Source organism: Scyliorhinus torazame, chromosome 1, assembly GCF_047496885.1.
Source record: "Scyliorhinus torazame isolate Kashiwa2021f chromosome 1, sScyTor2.1, whole genome shotgun sequence".
NCBI lineage: Eukaryota > Metazoa > Chordata > Chondrichthyes > Carcharhiniformes > Scyliorhinidae > Scyliorhinus > Scyliorhinus torazame.
In genome coordinates this window covers 4322512-4343130 of record NC_092707.1, presented here as the reverse complement: position 1 = coordinate 4343130, position 20619 = coordinate 4322512, and the positions used below count along the sequence as shown (strand labels likewise).

The 20619-nt window shown below is 47.4% G+C and overlaps 1 protein-coding gene across 4 annotated transcripts in view; it reads right to left on the bottom strand.

Moving 5' to 3' along the window:
* Nucleotides 1-12622: 12622 nt before the first annotated feature.
* Nucleotides 12623-20619, bottom strand: part of rilpl1 (Rab interacting lysosomal protein-like 1) — a 184044-nt gene continuing 176047 nt past the window's right edge. For 2 of the 4 annotated variants that reach the window (XM_072513565.1, XM_072513738.1), the window contains 2 exons: nt 18898-18985; nt 12623-14558 (listed from right to left, as the gene is read on the bottom strand). In XM_072513565.1, the coding sequence (XP_072369666.1) occupies nt 14553-14558; nt 18898-18985 (94 nt within the window). In that variant the 3' untranslated portion in view covers nt 12623-14552. The remainder of the gene's footprint in view (nt 14559-18897; nt 18986-20619) is intronic. The other 2 variants (XM_072513473.1, XM_072513654.1) reach the window with 1 other exon arrangement.

Genomic DNA, 20619 nt, shown 5'->3' with positions numbered 1-20619 from the left:
GGAAAGTAGCAAACGTGACACCACTGTTTAAAAAAGGAGGTCGGCAGAAAGCGGGTAATTATAGGCCGGTAAGCTTAACTTCGGTTGTAGGGAAAATGCTGGAATTTATCATTAAGGAGGAAATAGCGGGGCACCTGGAGAGAAATTGTCCCATTGGGCAGACGCAGCATGGGTTCATAAAGGGTAGGTTGTGTCTGACTAATTTGGTAGAATTTTTTGAGGACGTTACCAGTGCAGTAGATAACGGGGAGCCAATGGATGTGGTATATCTGGATTTCCAGAAAGCTTTTGACAAGGTGCCACACAAAAGGTTGCTGCATAAACTAAAGATGCATGGCATTGTGGGTAAAGTGGTAGCATGGGTAGAGGATTGGTTAACTAACAGAAAGCAGAGAGTGGGGATAAATGGGTGTTTCTCTGGTTGGCAACCTGTAACTAGTGGGATCCCTCAAGGATCAGTGTTGGGCCCGCAGTTGTTCACAATTTACATAGATGATTTGGAGTTGGGGACCAAGTGCAATGTGGCAAAGTTTGCAGACGACACTAAGATGAGTGGTAAAGCAAAATGTGCCGAGGATACCGGAAGTCTGCAGAAGGATTTGGATAGGTTAGGTGAATGGGCTAGGGTCTGGCAGATGGAATTCAATGTTGCCAAGTGTGAGGCTATCCATTTTGGAGGAATAACAGGAAAATGGATTATTATTTCAACGGTAAGATGTTAAAACATGCTGCTGTGCAGAGGGACCTGGGTGTGCTGGTGCACGAGTCGCAAAAAGTTGGTGTGCAGGTGCAACAGGTGATTAAGAAGGCTAATCGAGTTTTGTCTTTCGTTGCTAGAGGGATGGAGTTCAAGACTAGGGAGGTTATGCTGCAATTGTATAGGGTGTTGGTGAGGCCACATCTGGAGTATTGTGTTCAGTTTTGGTCTCCTTACCTGAGAAAGGACATATTGGCACTGGAGGGAGTGCAGAGGAAATTCACTAGGTTGATCCCAGAGTTGAGGGGATTAGATTATGATGAGAGGTTGAGTAGACTGGGACTGTACTCATTGGAGTTTAGAAGGATGCGGGGGGATCTTATTGAAACATATAAAATTATGAAGGGAATAGATAGGATAGATGCGGGCAGGTTGTTTCCACTGGTCGGGGAAAGCAGAACTAGGGGGCATAGCCTCAAAATAAGGGGAAGTAGATTTAGGACTGAGTGTAGGAGGAACTTCTTCACCAATCTTCGTATCGTCTGCAAATTTACTGACCCACCCTTCAACTCCCTCATCCAAGTCATTAATGAAAATCACAAACAGCAGAGGACCCAGAACTGATCCCTGCGTTACGCCGCTGGTAACTGGGATCCAGGCTGAATATTTGCCATCCACCACCACTCTATGACTTCTATCGGTTAGCCAGTTCGTTATCCAACTGGCCAAATTTCCCACTATCCCATGCCTCCTTACTTTCTGCATAAGCCTACCATGGGGAACCTTATCAAATGCCTTACTAAAATCCATGTACACTACATCCACTGCTTTACCTTCATCCACATGCTTGGTCACCTCCTCAAAGAATTCAATAAGACTTGTAAGGCAAGACCTACCCCTCACAAATCCGTGCTGACTATCCCTAATCAAGCAGTGTCTTTCCAGAGGCTCAGAAATCCTATCCTTCAGTACCCTTTCCGTTACTTTGCCTACGACCGAAGTAAGACTAACTGGCCTGTAATTCCCAGGGTTATCCCTAGTCCCTTTTTTGAACAGGGGCACGACATTCGCCACTCTCCAATCCCCTGGTACCACCCCTGTTGACAGTGAGGACGAAAAGATCATTGCCAACGGCTCTGCAATTTCATCTCTTGCTTCCCATAGAATCCTTGGATATATCCCGTCAGGCCCGGGGGACTTGTCTATCCTCAAGTTTTTCAAAATGCCCAACACATCTTCCTTCCTAACAAGTATTTCCTCGAGCTTACCAATCTGTTTCACACTGTCCTCTCCAACAATATCACCCCTCTCATTTGTAAATACAGAAGAAAAGTACTCGTTCAAGACCTCTCCTATCTCTTCAGACTCAATACACAATCTCCCGCTACTGTCCTTGATCGGACCTACCCTCGCTCTAGTCATTCTCATATTTCTCACATATGTGTAAAAGGCCTTGGGGTTTTCCTTGATCCTACCCGCCAAAGATTGTTCATGCCCTCTCTTAGCTCTCCTAATCCCTTTCTTCAGTTCCCTCCTGGCTATCTTGTATCCCTCCAATGCCCTGTCTGAACTTTGTTTCCTCAGCCTTACATAAGTCTCCTTTTTCCTCTTAACAAGACATTCAACCTCTCTTGTCAACCATGGTTCCCTCACTCGACCATCTCTTCCCTGCCTGACAGGGACATACATATCAAGGACACGTAGTACCTGTTCCTTGAACAAGTTCCACATTTCACTTGTGTCCTTCCCTGACAGCCTATGTTCCCAACTTATGCACTTCAATTCTTGTCTGACAACATCGTATTTACCCTTCCCCCAATTGTAAACCTTGCCCTGTTGCACGCACCTATCCCTCTCCATTACTAAAGTGAAAGTCACAGAATTGTGGTCACTATCTCCAAAATGCTCCCCCACTAACAAATCTATCACTTGCCCTGGTTCATTACCAAGTACTAAATCCAATATTGCCCCTCCTCTGGTCGAACAATCTACATACTGTGTTAGAAAGGCTTCCTGGACACACTGCAAAGGATTGTGAATCTCTGGAATTCCTTGCCCAGTGAAGCAGTTGAGGCTCCTTCATTAAATGTTTTTAAGATAAAGATAGATAGTTTTTTGAAGAATAAAGGGATTAAGGGTTATGGTGTTCGGGCCGGAGAGTGGAGCTGAGTCCACAAAGATCAGCCATGATCTCATTGAATGGAGGAGCAGGCTCGAGGGGCCAGATGGCCTACTCCTGTTCCTCGTTCTTATGTTCTTAAGTGGGCAAACAAGGGCAGTGTAGAAGCTGCTGCTGAGGACAATATGGCCGATGTCCGGACCCCGGTGCAGTCAGCCCAGCTAACAACGGAGCATCTGCTGAAGGTCACCCAAGAGGGCTTCACTGCGCTGAAATGGGACCTGATGATAATCGGTTTAGACCCGATCCAGAAATCAATCGAGCGTCTGGAGCGCAGGCTGGATGCCCAGGATCGGACGATCCAGAAGCTGGAGAAGGCGCTGGAGGAGCAGGAGGATCACCAAACGGTGGTGGAGGTGGAGATGGGCAGCTGAAAGGCCAACAAAAAAGGATTCTGGAAAACGTGGAAGACCTGGAAAATAGGTCCCATCGGCAGAATTTACGAATCGTTGGTATCCCGGAGGGGGCTGAGGGAGAGGTTGCTGCAGCGTATGTGGCAGACATGTTCCAGAAACAGTTGGGGAATGATGTCTTCCCTCGCCCGTTGGAGGTGGACAGGGCGCACAGAGCGAGGCAGCTGCGAGCAGGCCCCCCCGCCCCCCCCCCCCCCGAGCGATGGTGGTCAGGTGCTACAGTGGGCCAAGCGCACGTGGAGCTGCAATTGGAACAATAGTGTCTTGTGCATCTACCAGGACCTGAGCGTGGAGGTGGCCAGAAGGAGGACAGGCTACAGGCAAGTCAAAGAGATTCTGTTCAAGAAGCAGGTGAAGTTTGAGCTGCTATACCCGGTGCACCTTTGGGTCACGCACGAGGGACGGCACCATTACTTTGAGGAGCCCGAGGACGCAATGGATTTCGCCAAGAGAGAAGGCCTGGTGCCGAACTGAGGACTTTTGGACTTAAGTTAAAAAAGTTACTAAGCGATGTGTACACGTTTTTTTTTTGTGTTGTGTTTTTTTTCTTCTGTATTCGCGTTTTTGTTGGAAAAGAGGGAAGTTAAGTATTTGGTGCTGGGGGCTTTTGTGTTCAGATGGTTGGAAGTGTCTATTATTTGATTTGCACTAGCATCAGGATTTTCTTTGTTCCTTGTTTGTTTTTCAGAGCAATTGCTCGAGGATGGCTGGTTTGGGGAAGTGGTGTTGATGGGCGGGGGGGGGGGGGGGGGGGATGGGTCAGAGGGAACAATAGGTGGGAGACTTGTTGGCGCCGGAGTCGAGTCACCAGGCTAGCTGGGTGAGCTGGTCTGCGGAAGCAAGGTGGGGGTGTGTGTATATAGCTAGTTTATGGCAGGGGTTAGGTTACAGGTTGTTGCTAGGGAGGGGAAGGGGGGTAGTTGATCTGCTGACGAGGGAGGGACTTGGGTTCCGTAACATGGAGGAGGTCGGAGGTGGGGGCTGCCAGGAGGCGGGCCAGGGGAAGCGCGACACACAGGGGCTAGGGGCGGCCCCAAGAAAGGAGATGGCTGAACGGCAGGGGGGGGGGGGCATGGTACCACTCAACCAGGCTGATCACCTGGAACATTAGAGGGTTAAACGGGCCGGTAAAGAGGGCACGTGTGTTCGCGCATCTGACGGCGCTGAAGGCGGACGTAATAATGCTTCAGGAGACTCACCTGAAAGTAGCTGACCAGATCAGATTAAGGAAGGGCTGGATCAGCCAGGTCTTCCACTCGGGGCTGGACACTAAAACCAAGGGGGGGGGGGGGGGTCGCGATTTTGGTTAACAAACAGGTGCAATTCGAGGTGGGCAGCACAATCTCGGATGGGGGAGGCAGATTTGTCATGGTGAGTGGCAAGCTCGAGGGATGAGGGTAGTTTTGGTCAATGTATATGCCCCAAATTGGGACGATGTGGGTTTTATTAAGAGACTGCTGGGGACGATACCGGACCTGGACTCGCACAGGCTGATTCTGGGAGGGGATTTTAACGCAGTCCTTGACCCCGGCCTAGACCGGTCGTGTTCAAAAACGGGTAAGGTGCAGGCAATGGCAAGAGAACGGAGGGGGTTCATGGAGCAAATGGAGGGGGGGGGGGGGGAGGAAAGAGGACTGACCCATGGAGAGCTAGTCGGCCGACGGGGAAGAAGTTTTCGTTCTATTCACATGTTCATAAGGTGTATTCCCAAATTGATTTTTTCATCATGAGCAGGGATTTGCTGGCGGGGGTGACAGACGTAGAATATTCGGTGATCGCTTTCTCGGACCATGCCCCGCACTGGGTTGATCTGCAGGTCTGTAAAAAAAGCTTTCAGTGCCCTCAATGGTCGGTTTATTGGCGGATGAGACGGCGTGTGAGGGTGAGGAAATGTACGCAAAGCTACCTGCAGGTCAATGACATGGGGGAAGTCTCAGCTGCGGTGCTCTGGGAGGCGCTGAAGGCAGTGGTGAGAGGGGAGCTGATCTCGATTCGAACACATAGGGACAGGGCAGAAACGGACCGACTGGCAAAGGAGATCTTACAGACAGGAGATATGCGGAGACCCCGAGGGTAGAGCTTTTAAGGGAACGACGAAGGCTACAGACTGAGTTTGGGGTGTTGTCCACCGATAAGGCTGTGGAGAAACTTAGGAAGCCGAAGGGTGAGATTTGCGAGCACGGGGAGAAAGCCAGTAGAATGCTGGCGCAGCAGCTGAAGGAGAGGGAGGCGGCCAGGGAAATAGGGAAGGTAGTCGACGGGGGGGGGGGGGGGGGGGGGGGGGGGGGGGACTTGGTAGGAGATCCGGCAGGGCTGAACAAGGTGTTCAGGGACTTCTATAGTAAGCTTTACACCTCGGAACCCCCTCCGGGGCTGGAGGGGATGAGGCGCTTTCTGGATGGACTGACCTTCCCAAAAGTGGGTAGGGGGTTGGTAGATGGGCTGGGGGCCCCGATTAGGACCGAAGAAATATTGGTGGGCTTGAGGGCCTTGCAATCGGGTAAAGCCCCAGGGCCGGATGGGTATCCGGTGGAGTTTTATAAAAAGTTCTCCCGAGATAGTGGGGCCGGGTTAGGGTTTTCAATGAGGCAAGAGACAGTGGGGTGCTACCCCCGACGACGTCACAGGCCACCATCTCCCTGATATTGAAACAGGACAAAGACCCAGAGGCATGTGGGTCCTATAGGCCGACCTCTGCTCAATGTAGATGCAAAATTACTGGCCAAGCTCTTGGCTGCTAGGATCGAGGACTGTGTGCCGGACGTTATTATGGAAGATCAAACCGGGGTCGTCAAGGGCAGGCAGCTGGTGGCCAACCTAAGAAGGCTGCTGAATGTGATCATGATGCCCCCGGAGAGTAGGGAGGTAGAGGTAGTTGTGGCAATGGATGCCGAGAAGGCTTTCGACTGTGTTGAGTGGGACTATTTATAGGAGGTGCTGGGACGATTTGGGTTCGGGGAGGGCTTTACCGACTGGGTTAGACAGCTACCAGGCTCTGGAGGCTAGTTTTAGGACGACGTCTGACTATTTTAGACTGTACCGAGGGACGAGGCAGGGGTGTCCCCACTCCCCACTGCTGTTTGCACTAGCAATAGAGTCCCTGGAAGGGGGGAGGAACACAGAGTTTTGTTGTACGCCGACGACCTGCTCTCATACATCACGGATCCAATGGCTGGGATGGATGAAATCATGGGAATCCTGAGGGAATTCGGCCGGTTCTCGGGGTATAAATTGAACATGGCAAAAAGTGAGTTGTTTGTAGTTCAGGCGAGGGGTCAGGAGGGTCGGCTGAGGGGGCTGCCGTTTAGGTTAGTAGGGGACAGTTTTAGATTCTTAGGGATACAGGTGGCGCGGGACTGGGGCCAGTTGCACAAGTTGAACTTATCCCGGTTGGTGGAGCAAATGAGGGTCGAGTTCCGGAGGTGGGATGTGGTCCCACTGACACTAGCGGGGAGAGTGCAGACGGTTAAAATGATGATCCTCCCGAGATTCCTGTTCGTATTCCAGTGTCTCCCCATTTTCATTCCGCGGTCCCTTTTCAAGAAGGTCAATAAAATGATTATCGGATGTGTGGGCGGGAAAGTCCCCGCGGGTGAGGAGATTGATGCTCGAGAGGAACCAGGGGGGAGGGGGGCTGGCGCTGCCAAACTTTAGTAATTACTACTGGGCGGCCAACATAGCTATGATAAGGAAGTGGATGGTGGGCGCGGGGTCGGATGGGGGCCGCTTCGTGCAGGGGCACCAGTCTGGCAGCCCTGGTTAAGGTACCCCTGCCACTCCCGCCGGCCCTATGGTGGTGGCGACTTTGCAGATCTGGGGCCAATGGAGAAGGCACGTGGGGGAAGTGGGAGCATCAGTTTGGTCGTTAATTTGCGACAATCACCGGTTTGCCCCGGGGAATATGGACGGTGGGTTCCGAACATGGCGGAGGGCTGGGATTGAGAGGATGGGGGATCTGTTCTTGGAAGGGAGATTCCCGAGCAAGTGGAGAAATTCAGGCAGGCGAGAGGGAATGATTTTAGGTACTTGTAGGTGCGGGACTTCCTACGCAGACGGATTCCATCCTTTCCACGCCTGCCACTTGGGGGGATCCAGGACAGGGTAGTGACCAGTGGATGGGTGGGGAGGGGAGGGTCTCCGATATATACAAAGAGCTTATGGGGGCAGAGGAGACGCAGACCGAGGAGCTGAAGCTTAAGTGGGAAGAGGAGCTCGGGGGTGAGATGGAAGAGGGCTTATGGGCGGAGGTTGAGCAGGGCCAACGTGACCGCAACATGCGCTAGGCTCGGCCGGATTCAATTCAAGGTCGTCCACCGGGCCCACATGACAGTGGCCCAGATGAGTAAATTCTTTGGACTGGAGGACAGGTGCGCCAGATGTGTGGACGTTGTGTCCCGGGTACTGAAAACAAGCGTGGTGATGAGTCCAGAGGTGGCAATTCTTGGGGTTTCGGAGGACCCGTGAGTCCAGGAGGAGAGAGAGGCCGACGTTTTGGCCTTTGCTTCCCTGGTAGCCCGGCGACGAATTCGGCTGGCATGGAGGGACTCAAAGCCCCCGAAGTCGGAGGCCTGGCTATCGGATATGGCGCACTTTCTCGGTCTGGAGTTCACTCTGAGAGGGTCACTGTCAGGGTTCGCCCGGAGGTGGCAACCATTAATCATCAGCAGGGGGCGGGGGGGGGGGGGGGGGGAGAAAGAGAGAGAGAGGGAATTAGGGCAATGAGATTAGGGGGGCAGCTAGGTGGGTCCTTGTAGGAGGGGAGCTGCTTTTTGCACTATGTTGATTGTTCTCTGCACACTGTTTTGTATTGTTGTTGTTTACGATGCCAAAATGCCTCAATAAAATTGTTTATCAAAAAGAAAAGGCACCATATAAAAGAACAAAGAAATGTACAGCACAGGAACAGGCCCTTCGGCCCTCCAAGCCCGTGCCGACCATACTGCCCGACTAAACTACAATCTTCTACACTTCCTGGGTCCGTATCCTTCTATTCCCATCCTATTCATATATTTGTCAAGATGCCCCTTAAATGTCCCTATCGTCCCTGCTTCCACTACCTCCTCCGGTAGCGAGTTCCAGGTACCCACTACCCTCTGCGTAAAAAACTTGCCTCGTACATCTACTCTAAACCTTGCCCCTCTCACCTTAAACCTATGCCCCCTAGTAATTGACCCCTCTACCCTGGGGAAAAGCCTCTGACTATCCACTCTGTCTATGCCCCTCATAATTTTGTATACCTCTATCAGGTCGCCCCTCAACCTCCTTCGTTCCAGTGAGAACAAACCGAGTTTATTCAACCGCTCCTCATAGCTTATGCCCTCCATACCAGGCAACATTCTGGTAAATCTCTTCTGCACCCTCTCTAAAGCCTCCACATCCTTCTGGTAGTGTGGCGACCAGAATTGAACATTATACTCCAAGTGTGGCCTAACTAAGGTTCTATACAGCTGCAACATGACTTGCCAATTCTTATACTCAATGCCCCGGCCAATGAAGGCAAGCATGCCGTATGCCTTCTTGACTACCTCCTCCACCTGTGTTGCCCCTTTCAATGACCTGTGGACCTGTACTCCTAGATCTCTTTGACTTTCAATACTCTTGAGGGTTCTACCATTCACTGTATATTCCCTACCTGCATTAGACCTTCCAAAATGCATTCTCACATTTGTCCGGGTTAAACTCCATCTGCCATCTCTCCGCCCAAGTCTCCAGACAATCTAAATCCTGCTGTATCCTCAGACAGTCCTCATCGCTATCCGCAATTCCACCAACCTTTGTGTCGTCTGCAAACTTACTAATCAGACCAGTTACATTTTCCTCCAAATCATTTATATATACTACAAAGAGCAAAGGTCCCAGCACTGATCCCTGTGGAACACCACTGGTCACAGCCCTCCAATTAGAAAAGCATCCCTCCATTGCTACCCTCTGCCTTCTATGGCCTAGCCAGTTCTGTATCCACCTTGCCAGTTCACCCCTGATCCCGTGTGACTTCACCTTTTGTACTAGTCTACCATGAGGGACCTTGTCAAATGCCTTACTGAAGTCCATATAGACAACATTTACTGCCCTACCTGCATCAATCATCTTAGTGACCTCCTTAGTGACCTCCTCGAAAAACATGTTAAATTGTTAATCTTCCATATTGTATGAAGTGGGGGTTCAGGGTCAGGTGTAATTGGATCGGTAAATAGTTACAATTTTATCCCCATTTGAAAAATCAATAATTCCCTGTTCTTCATATTTATTTTTAAAAATAAATTTAAAGTACCCAATTTTTTTCCAATTAAGAGGCAATTTAGCATAGCCAATCCACCTACCTTGCACATCTTTGGGTTTGAATATCACAGCTATACTGCGAGAGGACACCTCAGAGGGCAGTGAGGCTATATGGGTAGAGATCAGGAATAAGGGTGCAGTCACAATGTTGGGGGCATACTACAGGCCTCCCAACAGCCAGCGGGAGATAGAGGAGCAGATAGGTAGACAGATTTTAGAAAAGAGTAAAAACAACAGGGTTGTGGTGATGGGAGACTTCAACTTCCCCAATATTGACTGGGACTCACTTAGTGCCAGGGGCTTAGACGGGGTGGAGTTTGTAAGGAGCATCCAGGAGGGCTTCTTAAAACAATATGTAAACAGTCCAACTAGGGAAGGGGCGGTACTGGACCTGGTATTGGGGAATGAGCCCGGCCAGGTGGTAGATGTTTCAGTAGGGGAGCATTTCGGTAACAGTAACCACAATTCAGTAAGTTTTAAAGTACTGGTGGACAAGGATAAGAGTGGTCCAAGGATGAATGTGCTAAATTGGGGGAAGGCTAATTATAACAATATTAGGCGGGAACTGAAGAACATAGATTGGGGGCGGATGTTTGAGGGCAAATCAACATCTGACATGTGGGAGGCTTTCAAGTGTCAGTTGAAAGGAATACAGGACCGGCATGTTCCTGTGAGGAAGAAAGATAAATACGGCAATTTTCGGGAACCTTGGATGACGAGTGATATTGTAGGCCTCGTCAAAAAGAAAAAGGAGGCATTTGTCAGGGCTAAAAGGCTGGGAACAGACGAAGCCTGTGTGGCATATACTGAAAGTAGGAAGGAACTTAAGCAAGGAGTCAGGAGGGCTAGAAGGGGTCACGAAAAGTCATTAGCAAATAGGGTTAAGGAAAATCCCAAGGCTTTTTACACGTACATAAAAAGCAAGAGGGTAGCCAGGGAAAGGGTTGGCCCACTGAAGGATAGGCAAGGGAATCTATGTGTGGAGCCAGAGGAAATGGGCGAGGTACTAAATGAATACTTTGCATCAGTATTCACCAAAGAGAAGGAATTGGTAGATGTTGAGTCTGGAGAAGGGGGTGTAGATAGCCTGGGTCACATTGTGATCCAAAAAGACGAGGTGTTGGGTGTCTTAAAAAATATTAAGGTAGATAAGTCCCCAGGGCCTGATGGGATCTACCCCAGAATACTGAAGGAGGCTGGAGAGGAAATTGCTGAGGCCTTGACAGAAATCTTTGGATCCTCGCTGTCTTCAGGGGATGTCCCGGAGGACTGGAGAATAGCCAATGTTGTTCCTCTGTTTAAGAAGGGTAGCAAGGATAATCCCGGGAACTACAGGCCGGTGAGCCTTACTTCAGTGGTAGGGAAATTACTGGAGAGAATTCTTAGAGACAGGATCTACTCCCATTTGGAAGCAAATGGACGTATTAGTGAGAGGCAGCACGGTTTTGTGAAGGGGAGGTCGTGTCTCACTAACTTGATAGAGTTTTTCGAGGAGGTCACTAAGATGATTGATGCAGGTAGGGCAGTAGATGTTGTCTATATGGACTTCAGTAAGGCCTTTGACAAGGTCCCTCATGGTAGACTAGTACAAAAGGTGAAGTCACACGGGATCAGGGGTGAACTGGCAAGGTGGATACAGAACTGGCTAGGCCATAGAAGGCAGAGGGTAGCAATGGAGGGATGCTTTTCTAATTGGAGGGCTGTGACCAGTGGTGTTCCACGGGGATCAGTGCTGGGACCTTTGCTGTTTGTAATATATATATATATAAATGATTTGGAGGAAAATGTAACTGGTCTGATTAGTAAGTTTGCAGACGACACAAAGGTTGGTGGAATTGCGGATAGCGATGAGGACTGTCTGAGGATACAGCAGGATTTAGATTGTCTGGAGACTTGGGCGGAGAGATGGCAGATGGAGTTTAATCCGGACAAATGTGAGGTAATGCATTTTGGAAGGACTAATGCAGGTAGGGAATATACAGTGAATGGTAGAACCCTCAAGAGTATTGAAAGTCAAAGAGATCTAGGAGTACAGGTCATTGAAAGGGGCAACACAGGTGGAGAAGGTAGTCAAGAAGGCATATGGCATGCTTGCCTTCATTGGCCGGGGCATTGAGTATAAGAATTGGCAAGTCATCTTGCAGCTGTATAGAACCTTAGTTAGGCCACACTTGGAGTATAGTGTTCAATTCTGGTCGCCACACTACCAGAAGGATGTGGAGGCTTTAGAGAGGGTGCAGAAGAGATTTACCAGAATGTTGCCTGGTATGGAGGGCATAAGCTATGAGGAGCGATTGAATAAACTTGGTTTGTTCTCACTGGAACAAAGGAGGTTGAGGGGCGACCTGATAGAGGTATACAAAATTATGAGGGGCATAGACAGAGTGGATAGTCAGAGGCTTTTCCCCAGGGTAGAGGGGTCAATTACTAGGGGGCATAGGTTTAAGGTGAGAGGGGCAAGGTTTAGAGTAGATGTACGAGGCAAGTTTTTTTACGCAGAGGGTAGTGGGTACCTGGAACTCGCTACCGGAGGAGGTAGTGGAAGCAGGGACGATAGGGGCATCTTGACAAATATATGAATAGGATGGGAATAGAAGGATACGGACCCAGGAAGTGTAGAAGATTGTAGTTTAGTCAGGCAGCATGGTCGGCACGGGCTTGGAGGGCCGAAGGGCCTGTTCCTGTGCTGTACATTTCTTTGTTCTTTGTTTGTTCTTTGTGGGGGTGAGACCCACGCAGACACGGGTAGAATGTGCAAACTCCACACGGACAGTTACCCAGAGCTTGGATTCGAACCCGGATCCTCAGCGCCGTAGGTAGCAGTGCTAACCACTGCATCACCATGCAGCCCCTATTCCTCATATTTCTACAATAAATTCCTATGTCTACTTTTAGAATGGAAACTGCCCATGTGTATGTTTCACGCTGTAATGACACCCTCCAGCCAGCAGTGCAGCACCTCCAGTGCCAGGAGGTGGTAAAGTTACATCAGTTTCCATTGTAAATATGGACATAGAAATTGACAATGGCAACAATAGTGAAAGGAAATGCCCGTAGATGCAATACTTTTATTATAGATAAATATACATTAGATGCCTACCAGCTGAAAAGATTATTTTGTACTTTAGTCAGTAGCCACTCCAGTTAATACTCCACAATTACTTTGGCAAAACAGAAGGCATGGTAAGTTGTATCTTCCATGTAGTATTTTCATTATTATCTACATTATTTTAAAGAAACATTAAAGGCACAAAATTAAAACCTACAGTTTACAAGAGTGAATCTACAGTCTTTCCCACTGAAGTATACATTTCCATCGAGCGAGATATTTGTTTTTAATCTATTTCAAAATATACAATAACTAAGCAGAAACCTGCTGTAAATTAGGACACAGTGAACTGATCGCAGTGTCCTAACTTCGCCAGTAACCTGTCCTGCTTCACCTTGTGTCAATCTGCATGAATAGCTCAAGGGTTGAGCAGGATCAAGTTGATGACTTCTTGTTACCTCCACAGTAGCGGCTGTTTTAATATGAATAGCGTCAGGACCTTGCTGAGAATCTGCTTCACTGCTCAACACAATCTTCAAGCTCACAAGGAGTTTTTGCTAGCAATGAAACATTTACCCATGAACCACTTATAACAAATTTGTAGTGACAGCTCTAAATTTACAGACTAGCGCAAATGTGGCTTTAAGCTAAACATCAGTTTAACAAGTCCTCAACCTCTATTGGTTAGACTTCCGCTTACTTCATCCTCACTAACGGTAATTACAGGCTCAACGTGCATTTTGAATGAAAATTATCCATGTAAACATCATGCTGTAATGACACTTGTCCACCAGTGATGATGCTACAGTGCCTCTGTGGGTAGGAAGTTGTAATTACAGCACAAAATACTGCATTGAATTTATTCAACATTCAATTTTTCCACGTTTGAGACAAATTGCAACTTTAGTGGGAAATGAGGGTTAACATTTTTAAATCACGTGTAATGTGTTGCACAGCCAGGTTCGGTATATTTTGCTTGGACTGTATCCGATAGTTATCGCCAAGGAAGTTTCAACTATTAATTTAATTTTTTGCAGATGTGAGACATTTTGTTAGTTTTGCAAACACTCAAAACTTGAATTTATCTGAGCAATTGTAACAAACTTTGGCATATTCCATTTTGCTTTCCTCAGTCAAAGATCTGTACAATTTAGCAGGTGGCCTGCAAACTAATGTACAATATACTGAAATGATCGTCCCTTTTTTCAAAAGAAATATTAAACACAATGTTAAATGATCTGTACACAGGTCACTGTAGACTTGGCACGTCGATCTGAGTGATACACAGCACAGAAAGGGGTGTCAGAAACCGAGGAAGCTTCACATTGAAAACTTGTTCCTTTTGAATTCAGAAACATGTTCCTCATTCCCCCTTCTCCAGAGAGAAACACTCTGACCGTCAGCTCGTAGTTTGAGACCATATATACTTGGGAAATAGACTGTACAATCCTTCAGTAAGCACATGTTAGAATCGACTTTTTGGAGACGGTTATTCGAGCACAGCAGCTGTATCATCTGCAGATAAATACCTTCAGGATTTGGTGTATACCACTGCAGCTTCTGCATACACAAGAAAAGCCAATACTATTACTATCCTGATAGTGAGGTCATCACATTAATTTACCTTTCCAAAAATAAGGTTAGTGATTAGAATACAACAGTTCACCAGTGTAGGCCGTCCAGGTCTAGCACCCCTGTTCTCGGGCTTTCAATATTAAATATGAGAAAAGTCCATTTACAATTATTCAGTTGCAAAAAGTGGGCTTTCTGGATTTCTAAAGCAGAGGACCTGCCAAGCGCTGCAGTTATAGATGTTGTAATGCTTCTTGACCTTGTTCTGTGATGATCCCTTCCTGCTCGGAAATTGCCCAAACTCCACCAGGTCCCTGAAATTGTTGACGATGCATTTCTCCTCGTTTGTCCCGGGAAAATAAATTAAACCTGGGCAGGGCACAAAAATTAATGACTTTTATTACACAGCAAAGAATCATTTCAACATCTGCACATTTATTATTCCATGTTCCACTCTAAATAAAAATCACCTGTAAAATAATTTGGCAGAAAGCAGCATGTTTGTCACCACAGATTTATTTTTTTCAAACAACTTACATATCCCAGAACACTAATCGTACAATAATTTAAGGTTGGAAAACTTAAATATCCTCAAACTCCATGAAAAAAAACCCCGAGAACAAAAATGCTGTTCTCCTTTATACGGCAAGGGTTTCTCAAAGCAAAGTCAATTTATGTTCAAAACGTAAGAATTAAACAGCAAGCGAGGCCATTCGGTCCACCATGTCTGTGCCAGTCCTTTGAATTAGCTGTCGAATTAGTTCCACCCTCCCCGTGCTCTTCCCCACGCTCCCTGCAAATTTTTCCTTCTCGATTATAAATCCAATTCGGGAAGGAGATTCAATAATTCAGAGGGAATTGGATAGAGGAGGAGAGATTCATTCTTCCAGGGAAGAATGTGTGGCTTGGGGGGGGTGGGGTATGGTGGAGGAAAGAGAGGTTGGACAAATTGGATATTTATCTCAAAGAGTCAGAACATGAGCTGAACGGGGCGGCACATGGCACAGTGGTTCGCACTGATGCCTACGGCGTTGAGGACCCGGGTTCGAATCCCGGCCCTGGGTCATTGTCCGTGTGGAGTTTGCACATTCTCCCCGTGTGTGCGTGGGTTTCACCCCCACAACCCACAGATGTGCAGGTTAGATGGACTGGCCACGCTAAATTTCCCCTTCATTGGAATAAAAGATAATTGGATACTCGAAATTTATTTTTAAAAAAGAACATGATCGGAATGGTTTTCCTCTTGTGCTGTAAGATTATATTGCTCCAACCATGGAGTGCTCAGTGTAGTCAGGGGTCAGTATAGTTGTCATCTTTGGTTTCTAACATGGCCTGTCCCTTTAAGGCCCTGACTCAAGTACTCCATGTTTGGAATCCACAGAAACTGCTCAAGTTAATTACAGATCAGTAAGTTGCTTGTAAATTTCAGGCCCAGGTCAACAATTTGTCTGAAGGTAACTAACTGATCACAAAAGTTTTAGAAGGACCAAGTGATGCTCAATATATTTGCCTAATACTAAACTGGAGCTCTGACCCTTTGAAGAGCCAAAGTCCACTTGCTGTTGAACATAGGAACACCGGAATTAGGAGCAGAAGTTGGCCATTCAGCCCTTCGAGCCTGTTCCGCCATCCAATCAGATCCTGGCTGATCTCTTCCTGGTCTCACATCCACCTCCCCACCTGTTCCCCATATCCCTTTAACCAGTCTTTTATCAGAAATGTATCTTATCTCCTTCTTGAAACCATTTAATGACTCAGATTCCACCGCACTGTGGGGCAGCGAGTTCCTCAAATTCACCACCCTCTGCGAGAAGTAGTTCCTCCTCATCTCAGTTCTAAATCTACCGCCGCTCAACCCATATCCGTGACCTCTCGTTCTGGATTTCCCCACAAGGGGGAACATTTGGTCTATGTTTACTTTATCAATCCCTTTTAGTATCTTATATACCCAAACTGAGTAAACATTAGGTGAGGTCAGAGTTTAATTGCGATTCAGAATAAAAGTGCAAACCCTGGAATTCATTCTATTTCCAAATAACGTGGTGATTGATGAAGATCACACAGGGGGTACAAAGCTTCTGGCTCAAAATTACTGTTTCGGTCCACTTGTATAGCTGCAGAAATGTAAATTAATTGCTTAAAGTGTGCGATGTAGGGAAGAAGAGTGTTGGTCAGTTTCAGGCTGCATCAGAAGCATCCAGTGTTTAAAAATAGTTTTGCATCTGTAACAGGCTGTGATGGGCAGAAGGTGCACATGGATCATTTCAGCATTTTATAGTCAAGATATCATAAAACAGAGAAATAAAGCCCACCTTGTCTGTGTCACCTCTTTATATTGCTGTCCAATTAGTCCCCTGCTCTCTATCCCTGTTGTTTATTTCCCACTGAAGTGAAAATGGTTTTGAACTGAAGTCACTCACAGTAAGGAGTGATTTCCTGCTGGCTGGAGAATTCAGAAAACTGAGGTAAGGTATCAGCCAGTTAGAACTGAGATGGGGAGAAATTTCTTCATTCAGAGTTGTGAAGCTTGGAAATTTTCTACCCCAGGGGATTGTGGGTGTTTAGCCATTGAGTAAATTGAAGACCGAGATGGGCAGATCTTTGCACACTTGAAGGAACCAATCGATAACAGGCAATAGCGTGGAAAGAGGTGTCAAAGTTGAAGATGAGCTGCTCTCATTGAATGCCAGAGCAGGCTCAAGGGGCCAAATTGGAACAAAGGGCCATCAGAATGAATTCTGGGACGGTCGGATTGTCCCATGGGGAGACATTGAGGAGACTGAGCCGATATTCTCTAGACTTTAGAAGAATGTGAGGTGACCTCATTGAAGCACACAGAACTCGCTCAACAGGGCTCTTGCAGGAAGGATATTTGCCCTGGTTTTTTTTTGGGGGGGGGGGGGGGGGGGGCGGGATGCACAGTGTGACGGTTTGAGAGCCAGGGGATAGGCTCAGAATCAGGGGTAGACCATTTAGGGCTGCAATGAGGAAGAATTTCTTCATTCAGAGGGTGATAAATCTTTGGAATTCTCTACCTCAGAGAGCTATGTAGGCTCAGTCATTGAGTATATTCAAGAGAGAGATCGACAGATATTAAAGATATCAAGAGATTAGAAGCAAGGGGTGCTAAATTATCGGGGGTAGGCAGGATGCAGATTTGAAGGCACCAATAGATCAACCATGATCTTTTTGGGTGGGTGGAATTAAAGGTCAGCACAATTGGCAGACTAAAGGAACACCCTAATTATCATGAGGCAGCTGGGTAGCGACCATGTTCAGCTGTGATCTATTCTCTCGGGTGAAGCTCACACGGCAGTAGGTTTGTTCCAGACTCGTGCATCTTATAACATGGAGATGCCAGCAAGGTGTGGAGCTGCCTTTCAATCTGTGCGATTTGCCATCTGCTAGTTCCTGAAGTTGGGATGAAGAGAGGGAGGCAGATTCCTCCCAGAGAACGGCTGGTGGACAGTGGGAGATTCCCAACTCCAAACCTCCATCCTCCTGGGTGAATGGTCTTGGCTGCCAAGAGCTCAATGGTTAGGTTTTCAATGCTGCCAAAGCAATGGTCTCGAGCTGAATTGAGGCTAATGGAGACGAGCTGAATAGAGTCAGAGGGAGGGTTCTCGCTCATGGCTCTCATCATTTTAGTCAAAGAGCAATGTCTCCATGCACAGTCAGGTATGATCAGGAGAAATACTCATCTTGGTTCTTCTAAGATATCCTTCAGCTGGAGCCAGACACAGGGCTTAGTCCTGGGCTTGGAGATGGAGGCAAACCTGAATGGAATATGTTCATGAGATTTATGACTTCAATTCGTTCACAGATCCACAGGCCTGGACGATGCAGGCTCCGGACACCCTGCCTTTCAGCTGCCTCTCATCCAGATGAGGAAATAGGGGGCTCATCGCAGGTTGGCACAGAGCAACGGCTTGAGCAGCAAGAGGCAGCGGGGCCTTGAGAAGGTCATGCTGCTGGCGAACAGGGACACTGCAACAGTGCGCATTGACCCAATCACGGCTGTATCGCAGGCGGTGCAGATACTTACAGATGAGTGACGGGCCCTAGAAAGTCCAGGGAATGTGAATGTTCACATCTGGCAGCTTCACCACAGTGACTTGGGGTGGGGGAGGGGCATCACCTTAAACACCTTTGCCAGCGGCTCCTTCCAGGGCTCCACTGGGACCTGTGTACATGCAGCGAGGTGACAGCTGTGCTGCCTGGATCCAGATAGACTGACTGCAAGAACAGTGGGGTTTGCAGCAATCTCTCCGCTTTCCCAATTGACTAGTTGTCACAGAAACTAGAGGACTTAAAAACTGTGACTTTACTTCTACAACAATGTCATTTACATTCCAGGTTTGGCTACTTTTGAATTCAAATTTACCAATTTCTTAAATCAGATGCATTAAAAAGCAAGCAATAAAACACAGAGAAAGGCACAGGTCAAAGATTAGCACACCCAAAGGTACAGGATAAAGGTCAGCACACAGAGAAAGCCACGGGTCAGAGGTTAACACACAGAAAAAGCCACGGGTCAGAGGTTAACACACTGAAGACAATATGGCTGATTATGCAAACAACGTGCATTCAGTGTTCTGATTGGCTGATTTAAAAAAAACCTTCGATCAACCCATCAGAATGATGTCAGTAGAGGTCAATGTCATGCAAGAAGCTAAAAATGGGAAGATAATAAAATAAATGATCGTACAAGGGAAACAAGTCTTCTGATTGGCTGTAATGTGGGATCATCTGGAATCAATCCAGCTGCTACCATTGGCATTATGGCAGTAAAGATCCTGGTCAGAGAGTAACAGACACACAGAATAAACAGCAGAAAACAGATCAAACAGATGCTCATTCCAGCACAGCAAGAGATTGTGACTGAACAAATACTACTGTCAAAATTAGACCCAGTACGAAGACAGAGAACCCTTCTCTGCATTTTCCTGTGGTGACCCCACTCCAGAAACCTACACATTCTACAATGAGTGACGAATGATCAAATCCTGAGGGAGGGAGAGAATGAGTTACTTGCATTGTACAGAAATTCATACCAGTAGTGAGATTTTAGCAAAATGTTGTAAACTAATGTGGGAAAATTAACATAATTAGACAAACATGAACATTTCAGACTGTAGAGAAATTGAATAGGTACAGCTTCAAATTGTCCAAACATTTTAGTGCATTATATATTTTAAATAACTATATTTAGAGTACAAATTATTTTATTTTTTCCAATTAAGGGGCAGTTTAGCGTGGCCAATCCACCTACCCTGCACATCTTTGGGTTGTGGGGGTGAGACCCACGCAAACAAGGGGAGAATGTGCAAACTCCACACGGACAGTGACCCAGAGCTGGGATCGAACCCGGGTCCTCACCACTGTGAGGCAGCAGTGCTAACCACTGCACCACCGTGCTGCCCTTTAGGACATTATATTACATTATCTTTACAGTGAAGTGTACCCGACAACACTGTGGGGCACCCAACACAGTGCAGTAAACGCTGCAACAATTTAGGGCACAATGCAACATTCAAACTCGGTCACTAAGTTAGAGCAAGCAGCAGGGCATCACCGATTTTAAACAATCAGCTGCCTTGGAGCAGTTTCAGAGGCGATTTACTGACTGGTCTCTCAGCCCCAGGTATACGGAGGTGGTTAAGGAAGATGAAGAAGTTATAAAGGACTCTGTTGGAGTGGATAATGAGAAACTGCTGCCGCTGTTGTGAACATCGGTAGGTTGCATCTTAGGGCAGCACGGTAGGACAAGTGGATAGCACTGTGGCTTCACAGCGCCAGGGTCCCAGGTTCGATTCCCCGCTGGGTCACTGTCTGTGTGGAGTCTGCACGTTCTCCCCGTGTCTGCGTGGGTTTCCTCCGGGTGCTCCGGTTTCCTCCCACAGTCCAAAGATGTGCAGGTTAGGTGAATTGGCCATGATAAATTGCCCTTAGTGGCCAAAAAGGTTAGGAGGGGTTATTGGGTTATGGGGATAGGCTGGAAGTGAGGGCTTAAGTGGGTCGGTGCAGACTCAATGGGCCGAATGGCCTCCTTCGGCACTGTATGTTCGATGGTAACCAGAAGACACAGATTAAAAATAATTGGTGAAAGTACCAGAGGGGAGAGAAGGAGAATTTTAAAAAGACAGTGAGTTGTGACGATCTGGAATATGTTGCCTGAAAAGACAGTGGCAGCAGGTTCAGTAACTTGTCTCGAAAGAGAACTGGGCGTGTACTTGTTGAGTGAAATTTGCAACACTGTGGTGCTCCGGTTTCCTCACACAGTCCCGAAAGACGTGCTTGTTAGGTGAATTGGACATTCTGAATTCTCCCTCCGTGTACCCGAACAGGCACCGGAGTGTGGCGACTAGGGGATTTTCACAGCAACTTCATTGCAGTGTTAATGTAAGCCTACTTGTGACACTAATAAAGA